At 42.2% G+C, this 16,233-nt stretch overlaps 1 protein-coding gene across 5 annotated transcripts in view; it reads right to left on the minus strand.

The window, feature by feature from the left end:
* LOC109882006 (attractin) overlaps window positions 1-16,233 on the minus strand; it is a 715,620-nt gene that overhangs the window by 93,948 nt on the left and 605,439 nt on the right. For all 5 annotated transcript variants that reach the window (XM_031829398.1, XM_031829397.1, XM_031829396.1 and 2 more), the window contains exon 10: window positions 4,238-4,392. In XM_031829398.1, coding sequence (XP_031685258.1) covers window positions 4,238-4,392 — 155 coding nt within the window. The remainder of the gene's footprint in view (window positions 1-4,237; window positions 4,393-16,233) is intronic.

Here is a 16,233-nt window from a genome sequence, read left to right on the forward strand (position 1 = left end):
GGGATGAGTTGGACGGCAGAGTGAAGGAGAAGATCAGACTGAAGATTAATCCTCTAATAGGTTAGACTGGAGCACTGTGGGCACAGTGTGCTCAGGAGGGTTTAACCCCCTAATAGGTTAGACTGGAGCACTGTGGTCAGTGTGCTCAGGAGGGTTTAACGCCCTAATAGGTTAGACTGGAGCACTGTGGTCACAGTGTGCTCAGGAGGGTTTAACCCCCTAATAGGTTAGACTGGAGCACTGTGGTCACAGTGTAGTGGAGATGTTGACACATCCATGTACTAGTATAGAGAAGTAGTCCATGCCGTAGGACGAAGGCAGGAAGTGGGTACGGTGGAGAATAGGAGAGATCCGAGAATATCTGTGGTCATATCTGTGGTCAGTAGAATGTGGACGGTGATGGGTTTCCTGTTCTGGAGGAGAGCCTCAGGTTAGAAAAGCAGAGCGATATTGGAACGTTGTTTGAACACGAGTTGAGTGTATTGGCAGTAGCAATAAGGAGAGAGGTTGGTTTAGGCCCTGTTGGGGCGGGGAACCGTGACAGATTATGTGGAAGTAGGAAGACCACTGAATATTTATGGTTATGTGTGTTGTCAACAGCAGTGATATTTTGAAGTGTGTCACTGGTAGGAGACATTAGGTCGTATTCTCCATAATAAATCGGCAAACGCTTGTGATTTGGCTCAAATACAAGGTATCGGGTCCCGTGAACCAATTATAAAGGCACCTATACCGTAACTACTCTCCGGGAAGTGAGTATCACGACCTGAAAAAGAGTTCAAATTGGCGTGAATTAGAGCCGTGTGTGAGGAGATCTCAACCCCTGGACCCCGTCAGGTGACGGAATAACAACTACTGACGACCGACGGACCCGTAAAGAGGAAGAGAAGTTCAATAAACACAGATGAGAGAGGCGGACGAGCATTCAGCTCGAATATGATGGAAAAATGTTGCAAACGGGATAAAATAGAGGATGGACATGGCATCACCTTCAGTAAAATAATCCCATAGACATACATTCACACATCATACACATTTAAACCAGTCAGTCCATCATGTTACATACACTAACAACATAGAGGACCCTAGTACATTCACTCACAACGACCACTGTGCCAACTGCACTAGATACACTAACAACACAGGGGACATTAATACATTCACTAACAACACAGAGGACATTAATACATTCACTAACGTAGAGGACATTAATACATTCACTAACAACATAGAGGACATTAATACATCCACTAACAACACAGAGGACATGAATACATTCACTAACAACACAGAGGACATGAATACATTCACTAACAACACAGAGGACATGAATACATTCACTAACAACATAGAGGACATGAATACATTCACTAACAACACAGAGGACATGAATACATTCACTAACGTAGAGGACATGAATACATTCACTAACATAGAGGACATGAATACATTCACTAACGTAGAGGACATGAATACATTCACTAACGTAGAGGACATGAATACATTCACTAACAACACAGAGGACATGAATACATTCACTAACAACACAGAGGACATGAATACATTCACTAACAACATAGAGGACCCTAATACATTCACTCACAACGACCACTGTGCCAACTGCACTAGATACACTAACAACACAGGGGACATTAATACATTCACTAACAACACAGAGGACATTAATACATCCACTAACAACACAGAGGACATGAATACATTCACTAACAACACAGAGGACATGAATACATTCACTAACAACACAGAGGACATGAATACATTCACTAACAACACAGAGGACATGAATACATTCACTAACAACACAGAGGACATGAATACATTCACTAACAACACAGAGGACATGAATACATTCACTAACAACACAGAGGACATGAATACATTCACTAACGTAGAGGACATTAATACATTCACTAACAACACAGAGGACATTAATACATCCACTAACAACACAGAGGACATGAATACATTCACTAACAACACAGAGGACATTAATACATCCACTAACAACACAGAGGACATGAATACATCCACTAACAACACAGAGGACATTAATACATCCACTAACAACACAGAGGACATGAATACATTTACTAACAACACAGAGGACATGAATACATTCACTAACAACATAGAGGACCCTAATACATTCACTCACAACGACCACTGTGCCAACTGCACTAGATACACTAACAACACAGGGGACATTAATACATTCACTAACAACACAGAGGACATGAATACATTCACTAACAACATAGAGGACATGAATACATTCACTAACAACACAGAGGACATTAATACATTCACTAACGTAGAGGACATGAATACATTCACTAACGTAGAGGACATGAATACATTCACTAACGTAGAGGACATGAATACATTCACTAACGTAGAGGACATGAATACATTCACTAACAACACAGAGGACATTAATACATTCACTAACAACACAGAGGACATGAATGCATTCACTAACAACACAGAGGACATTAATACATTCACTAACGTAGAGGACATGAATACATTCACTAACAACACAGAGGACATGAATACATTCACTAACAACACAGAGGACATGAATACATTCACTAACCATGGGCATCCCTGGCCCAGTCTGGCTGCCACCAGCCCACCAATGTCCCCTGGAGATTTTCAGGTATTCTCTGACTGGTAGACAATATTGTCACTATGAATGGTGGATAGAGCAACACTGAAGAATGCATGAGAGCACCAGCTGTTCCGGACGACTTAAAACCTGGACCTTTAAACCTGGACAAAAAGAACACCTACGTGAGAATGCTGTTCATTGACTACAGCTCAGCGTTCAACACCATAGTGCCCTCAAAGCTCATCACAAAGCTAAAGACCCTGGGACTAAACACCTCCCTTTTCAACTGGATCCTGGACTTTGACGGGCCGCCCCCAGGTGGTGAGGGTAGGTAACGACACATCTGCCACGCTGATCCTCAACACGGGGGCCCCTCAGGGGTGCGTGCTTAGTCCTCTCCTGTACTCCCTGTTCACCCACGACTGCATGGCCAGGCACAACTCCAACACCATCATTAAGTTTGTAGACAACAACGGTGGTAGGCCTGATCACCAACAGCGATGAAACAGCCTATAGGGAAGAGGTCAGAGACCTGGCCAACTTCTCCCCAAACGTGATCAAGACAAAATGAGATGATCATGGACTACAGGAAAAAGAGAGCCGAGCATGTTCCCATTCTCATCAACTGTAGACTAGGAGTAGATCGACAACATCAAGATCCTTGGTGTCCACATCAACAACAAACTATCATGGTCCAAACACACTAAGACAGTCGTAAAGAAGACACGACAATGCATATTCCCCCTCAGGAGATGGAAAAGATTTGTGGCATGGATCCTCAGATCCTCAAACAGTTCTACAGCTGCACCGTCGAGAGCATCCTGACTGGTTGCATCACCGCCTGATATGGCAACTGCTCGGGCATCCGACCGCAAGGGTAGTGGGTACAGCCCAGAACGTCACCGGGGCCAAGCTTCCTGCCATCCAGGACCTCTATACCAGGCGGTGTCAGAGGAAAGCCCTGAACATCACTGGTGCCAAGCTTCCTGCCATCCAGGACCTCTATACCAGGCGGTGTCAGAGGAAAGCCCTGAACATCCCTGGTGCCAAGCTTCCTGCCATCCAGGACCTCTATACCAGGCGGTGTCAGAGGAAAGCCCTGAACATCCCTGGTGCCAAGCTTCCTGCCATCCAGGACCTCTATACCAGGCAGTGTCAGAGGAAGGCCCTTTACATTTCTAAAGGCAGTTACCCAAGTCCTAGAATGTTCTCTTTGCTACCGCAGGGCAAGCGGTACAGGAGCGCCAAGTCTAAGTCCAATTTGTTTTATTTGATTTCAGGACAAGATATCAGTCTCTGCTGTTGTTTTAATGAACTAACAAGTCATTTCCCCATGTGGGATGATTAGAATGGAGGACAAGAGATCAGTCGCTGCTGTTGTTTTAATGAACTAACACACTTTAGAATGATATGTATGTGGTGTTTTTGAGAGGTTATTAATGGCAAAATAATCTGTCACTGCCCAGGATGTAGGCCATTAAGTCTGTGCTGTTATGACTGTGTGTATTATGAGGCTGTCACGCCCCCTGGTTGTATGTCTGTGGCGTGCTCATCTTGTAATGAAGGATTTATGAGTGGTTATAACAGGTTAAGGCTGTCACGTACCCAGGTCATAGGCCATGAAGTCAGAGGAGAAGCACTTGGCTCCGTGGCTCATGGACGTGTCGTTGTGCGTGTTTCCTCCAAACACCAGCATGGTTCCACTAACGATGACCGCCGTGTGGAGGTACCGGAAGAACCCGCTGTCCTTTAGAACCGTCCTGGAAACACACAGAACCATTGAGAACATCAGCAGGAGAACAGATACAATGTGTCCCTCAAATGGTCCCCTATTCCCTATGGGCCCTGGACAAACCTAGTGCACTATATAAAGAATTGGACACACATATGGGCGGCTGGTAGCCTAGTGGTTAGAGCTTTGGGCCAGTAACCAAAATGTTGCTAGATCGAATCCCTGAGCTGACAAGGTAAGAGTCGTTCTGCCACTGAATAAGGCAGTTAACCCACTGTTCCTTGGTAGGCTGTCATTGTAAATAAGAATTAGTTCTTAACTGACTTGCCTGGTAAAATAAAAAATAAAATATACCGTCCCAACACCACCAGGTACATTAATTAACAGTAATACAGTATCTACACAGAGGGAACGCATGAAAACCGTGGTTACTACAGTGTAGGTAATGTGTTAAACACTTACTATAGAAAGCAGACCCATATGAGATTAGAGGCAGACCCATATGAGATTAGATGCAGACCCATATGAGATTAGAGGCAGACCCATATGAGATTAGAGCCAGACCCATATGAGATTAGAGCCAGACCCATATGAGATTAGAGGCAGACCCATATGAGATTAGAGCCAGACCCATATGAGATTAGAGCCAGACCCATATGAGATTAGAGCCAGACCCATATGAGATTAGAGCCAGACCCATATGAGATTAGAGCCAGACCCATATGAGATTAGAGCCAGACCCATATGAGATTAGAGCCAGACCCATATGAGATTAGAGCCAGACCCATATGAGATTAGAGGCAGACCCATATGAGATTAGAGCCAGACCCATATGAGATTAGAGCCAGACCCATGAGATTTTTGGATCCGATACCGATCACGATTTGCCAATATTATTATTATAGGTGGAACAACAAATGTAAATGTTTTGTGTAGGGATTTTGAAACTCAACTCTGACTGGTGTCGTTGCGTTGGGTTATATGTCCAGTTTTACCGTAGAGCGTGCCAGGCAAGACTGGTTTTTAGCCATGTAAAGATTGCCCTCTTCAGGATAAATAATGAAATGCAAAAACGAAATAAAATTCCATGAAGAATGGCTTTTTCTTTGCATTTTATATCAGCCCTTTTAAATGCTGACACAGTATCAGCCCTTTTAAATGCTGACACAGTATCAGCCCTTTTAAATGCTGACACAGTATCAGCCCTTTTAAATGCTGACACAGTATCAGCCAATGGTATCTGTCAACCGATGAATCGGTCGGGCTCTAATATGGACGTATGAACAGAGTTTATTCACAGATTAGTTGAACGTCCTTGTAGTTCGTCGCTCTGGATCAGAGCGTGTGGATAACAATATCTGACAAATAACTGCATTATATAATGGAGGCTAAATGTCATACAAACACCCTCAAAAAAGGTCTTCGCTGAAACTTAAAGGACTAGTTCACTATTTTACAACTTGATGTTAGATGGTTCCTCACCCCAATTTGACATTTTGACTGTTCGAGTACAAAACATAAAGGCCCACACTAGAAACAAATGTGTGCATTTATCTACACGGAGTGTACAAAACATAAAGAACACCTTCCTCACATCGAGTTGCGCCCCCCCCCCCCCCCCCTCTCCTTTTGCCCTCAGAACAGCCCCAATTTATCGAGGGTATGGACTCTACAAGGTGTCGAAAGCGTTCCACAGGGATGCTGGTCCATGTTGACTCCAATGCTTCCCACAGTTGTGTCAAGTTGGCTGGATGTCCTTTGGGTGGTGGACAATTCTTGATACACTCGGAAAAGTTGAGTGAAAAACCTAGCAGTGATTGACACCAGAACTGTGCCTGGCACTGGTTAGCATACTGTGGCATGATGTGCCAACGCCAAATTCTGAAAATACACCTTCATGCCTAACTGACCAAATTATGAAAATACACCTTCATGCCTAACAGACCAAATTATGAAAATATACCTTCATGCCTAACTGACCAAATTATGAAAATACACCTTCATGCCTAACTGACCAAATTATGAAAGACAAACAATGTCATTTTGAATTCCCTAAAGTGAGTGTGGAAGCGGTGGAAAAAATACTGTTGTCCAACAATGACAAGCCACCGGGGTCTGACAACTTGGATGGAAAGTTACGGAGGATGATAGTTATTGCCTTCATAAAGTATCCACATTCCATGACATTGTCCACATGTTGTTGTGTTACAGCCTGCATTTTTTTGTCCCTGGCCTACACACAATACCCCATAATGTCAAAGTGGAATTATATTTTTTTGAATTGTTTTCAAAATAATAAAAAATGAATAATAAGTATTCAACACCATTGTTATGGCTTAATAAGACCAGGACAATGAATATCCCTTTGAGAGGTTACAAATTACACTTTGGATGGTGTATCAATACACCCAAGTTTACTGGCTATGACAGGAGAAAAAACTGAGGGTGGATCAACAACATTGCAGTAACTCCACAATACTAACCTAATTTAAAGAGTGAAAAGAAGGAATCCTGTACATAATATTCCAAAACATGCATCATGTGTCCAACAAGGCACTGAAGTCATATTGCAAAAAGATTTAGCAAAGCAACTCACTTTTTGTCCTGAATACAAAGTGTTGTGTTGTATTGGATATGCCCCAAACATATTACTGAGTACCACTCTTCATATTTTCAAGCACATTGGTGGCTGCATCATGTTATGGGTATGCTTGTTTATTTTTTATTTAACCTTTAACTAGGCAAGTCAGTTAAGAACACATTATTTTTTTAAATGCCGGCCAAAGCAGGACGACTCTAGGCCAATTATGAACCGCCCTATGGGACTCCCAATCAAGGCCGGTTGTGATACCGCCTGGATTCGAACCAGGGTGTCTGTAGTGATAACAGACCCATATGAGATTAGAGGCAGACCCATATGAGATTAGAGCCAGACCCATATGAGATTAGAGCCAGACCCATATGAGATTAGAGCCAGACCCATATGAGATTAGAGCCAGACCCATATGAGATTAGAGCCAGACCCATATGAGATTAGAGCCAGACCCATATGAGATTAGAGCCAGACCCATATGAGATTAGAGCCAGACCCATATGAGATTAGAGGCAGACCCATATGAGATTAGAGCCAGACCCATATGAGATTAGAGCCAGACCCATGAGATTTTTGGATCCGATACCGATCACGATTTGCCAATATTATTATTATAGGTGGAACAACAAATGTAAATGTTTTGTGTAGGGATTTTGAAACTCAACTCTGACTGGTGTCGTTGCGTTGGGTTATATGTCCAGTTTTACCGTAGAGCGTGCCAGGCAAGACTGGTTTTTAGCCATGTAAAGATTGCCCTCTTCAGGATAAATAATGAAATGCAAAAACGAAATAAAATTCCATGAAGAATGGCTTTTTCTTTGCATTTTATATCAGCCCTTTTAAATGCTGACACAGTATCAGCCCTTTTAAATGCTGACACAGTATCAGCCCTTTTAAATGCTGACACAGTATCAGCCCTTTTAAATGCTGACACAGTATCAGCCAATGGTATCTGTCAACCGATGAATCGGTCGGGCTCTAATATGGACGTATGAACAGAGTTTATTCACAGATTAGTTGAACGTCCTTGTAGTTCGTCGCTCTGGATCAGAGCGTGTGGATAACAATATCTGACAAATAACTGCATTATATAATGGAGGCTAAATGTCATACAAACACCCTCAAAAAAGGTCTTCGCTGAAACTTAAAGGACTAGTTCACTATTTTACAACTTGATGTTAGATGGTTCCTCACCCCAATTTGACATTTTGACTGTTCGAGTACAAAACATAAAGGCCCACACTAGAAACAAATGTGTGCATTTATCTACACGGAGTGTACAAAACATAAAGAACACCTTCCTCACATCGAGTTGCGCCCCCCCCCCCCCCCCCCTCTCCTTTTGCCCTCAGAACAGCCCCAATTTATCGAGGGTATGGACTCTACAAGGTGTCGAAAGCGTTCCACAGGGATGCTGGTCCATGTTGACTCCAATGCTTCCCACAGTTGTGTCAAGTTGGCTGGATGTCCTTTGGGTGGTGGACAATTCTTGATACACTCGGAAAAGTTGAGTGAAAAACCTAGCAGTGATTGACACCAGAACTGTGCCTGGCACTGGTTAGCATACTGTGGCATGATGTGCCAACGCCAAATTCTGAAAATACACCTTCATGCCTAACTGACCAAATTATGAAAATACACCTTCATGCCTAACAGACCAAATTATGAAAATATACCTTCATGCCTAACTGACCAAATTATGAAAATACACCTTCATGCCTAACTGACCAAATTATGAAAGACAAACAATGTCATTTTGAATTCCCTAAAGTGAGTGTGGAAGCGGTGGAAAAAATACTGTTGTCCAACAATGACAAGCCACCGGGGTCTGACAACTTGGATGGAAAGTTACGGAGGATGATAGTTATTGCCTTCATAAAGTATCCACATTCCATGACATTGTCCACATGTTGTTGTGTTACAGCCTGCATTTTTTTGTCCCTGGCCTACACACAATACCCCATAATGTCAAAGTGGAATTATATTTTTTTGAATTGTTTTCAAAATAATAAAAAATGAATAATAAGTATTCAACACCATTGTTATGGCTTAATAAGACCAGGACAATGAATATCCCTTTGAGAGGTTACAAATTACACTTTGGATGGTGTATCAATACACCCAAGTTTACTGGCTATGACAGGAGAAAAAACTGAGGGTGGATCAACAACATTGCAGTAACTCCACAATACTAACCTAATTTAAAGAGTGAAAAGAAGGAATCCTGTACATAATATTCCAAAACATGCATCATGTGTCCAACAAGGCACTGAAGTCATATTGCAAAAAGATTTAGCAAAGCAACTCACTTTTTGTCCTGAATACAAAGTGTTGTGTTGTATTGGATATGCCCCAAACATATTACTGAGTACCACTCTTCATATTTTCAAGCACATTGGTGGCTGCATCATGTTATGGGTATGCTTGTTTATTTTTTATTTAACCTTTAACTAGGCAAGTCAGTTAAGAACACATTATTTTTTTAAATGCCGGCCAAAGCAGGACGACTCTAGGCCAATTATGAACCGCCCTATGGGACTCCCAATCAAGGCCGGTTGTGATACCGCCTGGATTCGAACCAGGGTGTCTGTAGTGATACCTCTATCACTGACATGCAGTGCCTTAGATTACTGCGCCACTCGGAAGCTTATAATCGTTAAGGACTGGGGAGTTTTTCTGTCACACCCTGATCTGTTTCACCTGTCCCTGTGATTGTCTCCACCCCCTCCAGGTCTTATTTTCCCCTGTGTATTTATCCCTGTGTTTCCGGTCTCTCTGTACCAGTGTATTCATCCCTGTGTTTCCTGTCTCTCTGTACCAGTGTATTTATCCCTGTGTTTCCTGTCTCTCTGTACCAGTGTATTTATCCCTGTGTTTCCTGTCTCTCTGTACCAGTGTATTTATCCCTGTGTTTCCTGTCTCTCTGTACCAGTGTATTTATCCCTGTGTTTCCTGTCTCTCTGTACCAGTGTATTTATCCCTGTGTTTCCTGTCTCTCTGTACCAGTGTATTTATCCCTGTGTTTCCTGTCTCTCTGTACCAGTGTATTTATCCCTGTGTTTCCTGTCTCTCTGTACCAGTGTATTTATCCCTGTGTTTCCTGTCTCTCTGTACCAGTGTATTTATCCCTGTGTTTCCTGTCTCTCTGTGCCAGTGTATTTATCCCTGTGTTTCCTGTCTCTCTGTACCAGTGTATTTATCCCTGTGTTTCCTGTCTCTCTGTACCAGTGTATTTATCCCTGTGTTTCCTGTCTCTCTGTACCAGTGTATTTATCCCTGTGTTTCTTGTCTCTCTGTACCAGTGTATTTATCCCTGTGTTTCCTGTCTCTCTGTACCAGTGTATTTATCCCTGTGTTTCCTGTCTCTCTGTACCAGTGTATTTATCCCTGTGTTTCCTGTCTCTCTGTACCAGTGTATTTATCCCTGTGTTTCCTGTCTCTCTGTACCAGTGTATTTATCCCTGTGTTTCCTGTCTCTCTGTACCAGTGTATTTATCCCTGTGTTTCCTGTCTCTCTGTACCAGTGTATTTATCCCTGTTTCCTGTCTCTCTGTACCAGTGTATTTATCCCTGTGTTTCCTGTCTCTCTGTACCAGTGTATTTATCCCTGTGTTTCCTGTCTCTCTGTACCAGTGTATTTATCCCTGTGTTTCCTGTCTCTCTGTACCAGTGTATTTATCCCTGTGTTTCCTGTCTCTCTGTACCAGTGTATTTATCCCTGTGTTTCCTGTCTCTCTGTACCAGTGTATTTATCCCTGTGTTTCCTGTCTCTCTGTACCAGTGTATTTATCCCTGTGTTTCCTGTCTCTCTGTGCCAGTGTATTTATCCCTGTGTTTCCTGTCTCTCTGTACCAGTGTATTTATCCCTGTGTTTCCTGTCTCTCTGTACCAGTGTATTTATCCCTGTGTTTCCTGTCTCTCTGTGCCAGTTTGTCTTGTATGTTTTCAAGTCAACCAGCGTGTTTTCCCGTACTCCTTTTCTATTATTTTTTTGCTAGTCCTCCCCGTTTTGATCTTTGCCTGTTTTCTGGACGCCATTTTTGCCTATTTGGATTTATTCAACTTCAAAGAGTCTTACCATCTGCCTCCTGTGTCTGCATCTGGGTCTCACCTTCTGCCCGTATATTTTCAGGATAAATTTTTTTTATGAAATTTAGCTAAGCACAGGCAAAATCCTAGAAAACCTGGTTCAGTCTGCTTTTCAGACACTGGGAGATTAATTCACCTTTTAGCAGGACAACAACTTAAAACACAAGCACAACCAAATCTACACTGGAGTTGCTTACCAAGAAGACAGTGAATGTCCCTCAGGGGCCCTTACAGTTTTGACTTAAATCTAGTTGATAATCTATGGCAAGACCTGAAAATGGTTGTCTAGCAACAATCAGCAACCAATTTGACAGAGCTTGAAGAATTTAGAAAATAATTAAATGAGCAAATATTGTACAATCCAGTTGCTCTTAGAGACTTACCCAGAAACACTCACAGCTCTTAGAGACTTACCCAGAAACACTCACAGCTCTTAGAGACTTACCCAGAAACACTCACAGCTCTTAGAGACTTACCCAGAAACACTCACAGCTCTTAGAGACTTACCCAGAAACACTCACAGCTCTTAGAGAATTACCCAGAAACACTCACAGCTCTTAGAGAATTACCCAGAAACACTCACAGCTCTTAGAGACTTACCCAGAAACACTCACAGCTCTTAGAGACTTACCCAGAAACACTCACAGCTCTTAGAGAATTACCCAGAAACACTCACAGCTCTTAGAGACTTACCCAGAAACACTCACAGCTCTTAGAGACTTACCCAGAAACACTCACAGCTCTTAGAGACTTACCCAGAAACACTCACAGCTCTTAGAGAATTACCCAGAAACACTCACAGCTCTTAGAGAATTACCCAGAAACACTCACAGCTCTTAGAGACTTACCCAGAAACACTCACAGCTCTTAGAGACTTACCCAGAAACACTCACAGCTCTTAGAGACTTACCCAGAAACACTCACAACTCTTAGAGAATTACCCAGAAACACTCACAGCTCTTAGAGACTTACCCAGAAACACTCACAGCTCTTAGAGACTTACCCAGAAAGACTCACAGCTGTAATTGCTGCCATAGATGCTTCTACAAAATACTGACTCAGGGATGTGAATACTTATGTAAAGAAGATATTTGTATTTCATTTTCCAAAAAGGAGCAAAAACTTCTAAAAACATGTTTTCACTTTGTCATTATGGGTTATTGTGTGTAGATGGATGAGAAAATGTAATCAATTTAATCCATTTTGAATTCAGGCTGTAACACAACAAAATGTGGAGTAAGTCAAGGGGTATGAATACTTTCTGAAGGCACTGTAAGCCTACAGGAAAGTGTGCCCCCTCAGGCCTGGAAGGAAGCAAAAGTAATTCTGCTACCAAAGAATAGCAAAGCACCCTTCACTGGCTTAAACAGCTGACCAGTCAACCTGTTAGCAACCCTTAGTGGGAAAAAAAATGGACCAAATACAATGCTAATTCATAGTAAATAAAATAACAGATTTTCAGCACATTTATAGGGAAGGCCATTCAACATGTACGGCACTTACACAAATGACTGAAATTGATAATAAAAAGATTGTGGGAGCTATTTTGTTAGACTTCAGTGTAGCTTTTGACATTAACGGTCTTCTTGTGGAATGTAGGTGTTATGGCTTTACATTCCCTGCTATAATGTAGATAAAGAGTTACCTGTCTAACAGAACACAGAGGGTGTTCTTTAATGGACGCCTCTTCAACATAATCCAGGTAGAGGTCAGGCATTCCCCAGGGCAGCTGTCTAGGCCCCTTACTTTTTAAAATCTTTACTAATGACCTGACACTTGCACTCAGTAAAGCCTGTGTGTCTATGTATGCTGATGACTCAACACGTCAGCTACTACAGCAAGTGAAATCACTGCAACACTTCAATAGCTGCAGTCAGTTTCAGAATGGGTGGCAAGAAATAAGTCCTAAATATTAAAAGCATTGTTTTTGAGACAAATCATTCACTAAACCCTGAACCTCAACTAAATCTTGTAATGAATAATGTGAAAATTGAGCAAGTTGAGGAGACTAAACTGCTTGGAGTAACCCTGGATTGTAAACTGTCATGTTCAAAACATATTGATACAACAGTAGCTGAGATGGGAAGAGGTCTGTCCATAATAAAGCACTGCTCTGCATTCTTAACAACACTATCAACAAGGCAGGTCCTACAGGCCCTAGTTTCCACCTTCTTAACAGCACTATAAACAAGGCAGTTCCTACAGGCCCTAGTTATGTCACACCTGGACTAATGTCCAGTCGTGTGCCACAAAGAGGGACTAGATATACTTGTCAGTCCCATGCAATTATTTGATATGATTTTATAGAATCGACAGCACCGTTTCCCCCTCAGGAGGTTGAAAAGGTTTGGCCCTCAAGTCCTCAAAGTTCTACAGCTGTACTTGTGCATGTGACATTCAAACTTGAAACAATCCCATCAGTTAGATACATTTCTATAGTCATGTATTTCTGTAGGCCTAACAGGATCTTGATGGTGACACAGTCTATGCTGTATTTAGAATTCAAGGCACACTTAACCAGCATGGCTAACACAGCATTCTGCAGTGATACACCATCCCATCTGATTTCCGCTTACTGGGACAATCATTTGTTTTTCAACAGGACAATGACCCAACACACCTCCAGTCTGTATAAGGGCTTTTTGACCAAGAAGGAGAGTGATGGAGTGCTGTATCAGATGACCTGGCCTCCACAATCATCCGATTGTTTGGGATGAGTTGGACCACAGAGAAGGAAAAGCAGCCAACAAGTGCACAGCATATGTGGGAACTCCTCCAAGACTGTTGATGAAGCTGGTTGAGAGGATGTCAAGAGAGTGTGCAAAGCTGTCAAAGGCAAAGGGTGGCTACTTTGAAGAATCTGAAATAGATTTAGATTTGTTTAACACTTGTTTGGTTACAACATGATTCCATGTGTTATTTCATAGTCCTGATGTCTTCATTATTATTCTACAATGTAGATTAATCTACAATTTTATTTTAAACTGCAAAATGCACCACTGCACTTTGTATACCAGGGTTGTCTGGCCTTCTCTAGTCACTCGTAGGCTCAGTCACTGGTATACTTTCATTTATAAAGCCATTTTGGGTTTACTACCTTTTTATTTGGGCATTTTTATTGTTCAGAAATGTAGTGGGTACTCTCTTCGCTGGACTTTATCCTGCTAACTGTTCCAAATGTCCGAACTGAGTTTGGTAAAAGGGCATTTATGTACTTTGCTCCATCGTCTTGGAACACCTTACAAAATACTTTTAAAAACTGGAAGAACTTGTCCCGATTGGTGTTTTTAAATCACTGATGAAGGATTTTGAGGCTGATTCCCTGACCTGTCAATGTTTTTAATTTGCTGTTTTATACTCTTGTGAATTCAATGGTTTTTACTAGATTACTTGTAGTTTTTCATGTTGTCTGTCTGTAATTTTTGTAATGACTTGGTGCTTCCCATCTTGGCCAGGGCGCTCTTGAAAAAGAGATTTTAAATCTCAATGAGCCCTTCCTGGTTAAATAAAGGTTAAATAAAATAAATAAAATAATATGTAGAAAATAGTCAAAATAAAGAAAAACCCTTTAATGAGTAGGTGTGTCCAAATGTTGGACTGGTACTGTATGTGTGAAATTAGTTTTGATTTAGAATGGATCATTATCATGGACCTATATCAAAACAGGGCCAGCTGGAGAAAAAAAACATGTCATCTATGCACTTAAATAGTGAATGGAGGATGCTTTTCCGTGGTTCATTTTCATGCCAGCCAGGTAGGCTTTACTCCTGTTGTAAAGAGAAGCAATGTGCTTCAAAGTTGAGAAATAAATATAGTAGGCCTAGCCTATAGAAAGCTGATGTGATCCTCCTCTTTTTAATAGAGGCCTTCACTCTGTTTTCTCCCGCAATTGCATAGCTATAGAAATGTTGTGTAACATCAGCTCATGGGCTCTCATGAGGTGTTTGATTCGATTATTCGATTTAATTTGTATTGATGTCAGAGTGATTAGAGGGACAGATTAGAGTGCCGAGTACCAGACAGTTAAGCATGTTTGTTAGGCTACTACTGACCAGCAGCAGCATCAGAGCTAATTACCGTGACTAAAAAGTCAAATGGAATTTGACTGCCTTCCTGACTCGTGACCGCCGGTGTGGAGGTAATACGGTCACCGCAACAGCCCTACCACTAAACAACTATTGATTTAGAACCACGGAGGGTTACCGCAAGTCGCAGAGAAAACAGGAGCTGCCTCCACAATTCCAGCACCATTCAACTGGCTAGCAGAGTATAAAACCTGGTTAGGTGAGGTGATGGCTAGCAGAGTATAAAACCTGGTTAGCTGAGGTGATGGCTAGCAGAGTATAAAACCTGGTTAGCTGAGGTGATGGCTAGCAGAGTATAAAACCTGGTTAGCTGAGGTGATGGCTAGCAGAGTATAAAACCTGGTTAGCTGAGGTGATGGCTAGCAGAGTATAAAACCTGGTTAGCTGAGGTGATGGCTAGCAGAGTATAAAACCTGGTTAGCTGAGGTGATGGCTAGCAGAGTATAAAACCTGGTTAGCTGAGGTGATGGCTAGCAGAGTATAAAACCTGGTTAGCTGAGGTGATGGCTAGCAGAGTATAAAACCTGGTTAGCTGAGGTGATGGCTAGCAGAGTATAAAACCTGGTTAGCTGAGGTGATGGCTAGCAGAGTATAAAACCCGGTTAGCTGAGGTGATGGCCAGCAGAGTATAAAACCCGGTTAGCTGAGGTGATGGCTAGCAGAGTATAAAACCTGGTTAGCTGAGGTGATGGCTAGCAGAGTATAAAACCTGGTTAGCTGAGGTGATGGCTAGCAGAGTATAAAACCTGGTTAGCTGAGGTGATGGCTAGCAGAGTATAAAACCTGGTTAGCTGAGGTGATGGCTAGCAGAGTATAAAACCCGGTTAGCTGAGGTGATGGCCAGCAGAGTATAAAACCCGGTTAGCTGAGGTGATGGCTAGCAGAGTATAAAACCTGGTTAGCTGAGGTGATGGCTAGCAGAGTATAAAACCTGGTTAGCTGAGGTGATGGCTAGCAGAGTATAAAACCCGGTTAGCTGAGGTGATGGCTAGCAGAGTATAAAACCTGGTTAGCTGAGGTGATGGCTAGCAGAGTATAAAACCCGGTTAGCTGAGGTGATGGCCAGCAGAGTATAAAACCCGGTTAGCTGAGGTGATGGCTA

This window comes from Oncorhynchus kisutch, linkage group LG7, assembly GCF_002021735.2.
Source record: "Oncorhynchus kisutch isolate 150728-3 linkage group LG7, Okis_V2, whole genome shotgun sequence".
Classification (NCBI taxonomy): domain Eukaryota; kingdom Metazoa; phylum Chordata; class Actinopteri; order Salmoniformes; family Salmonidae; genus Oncorhynchus; species Oncorhynchus kisutch.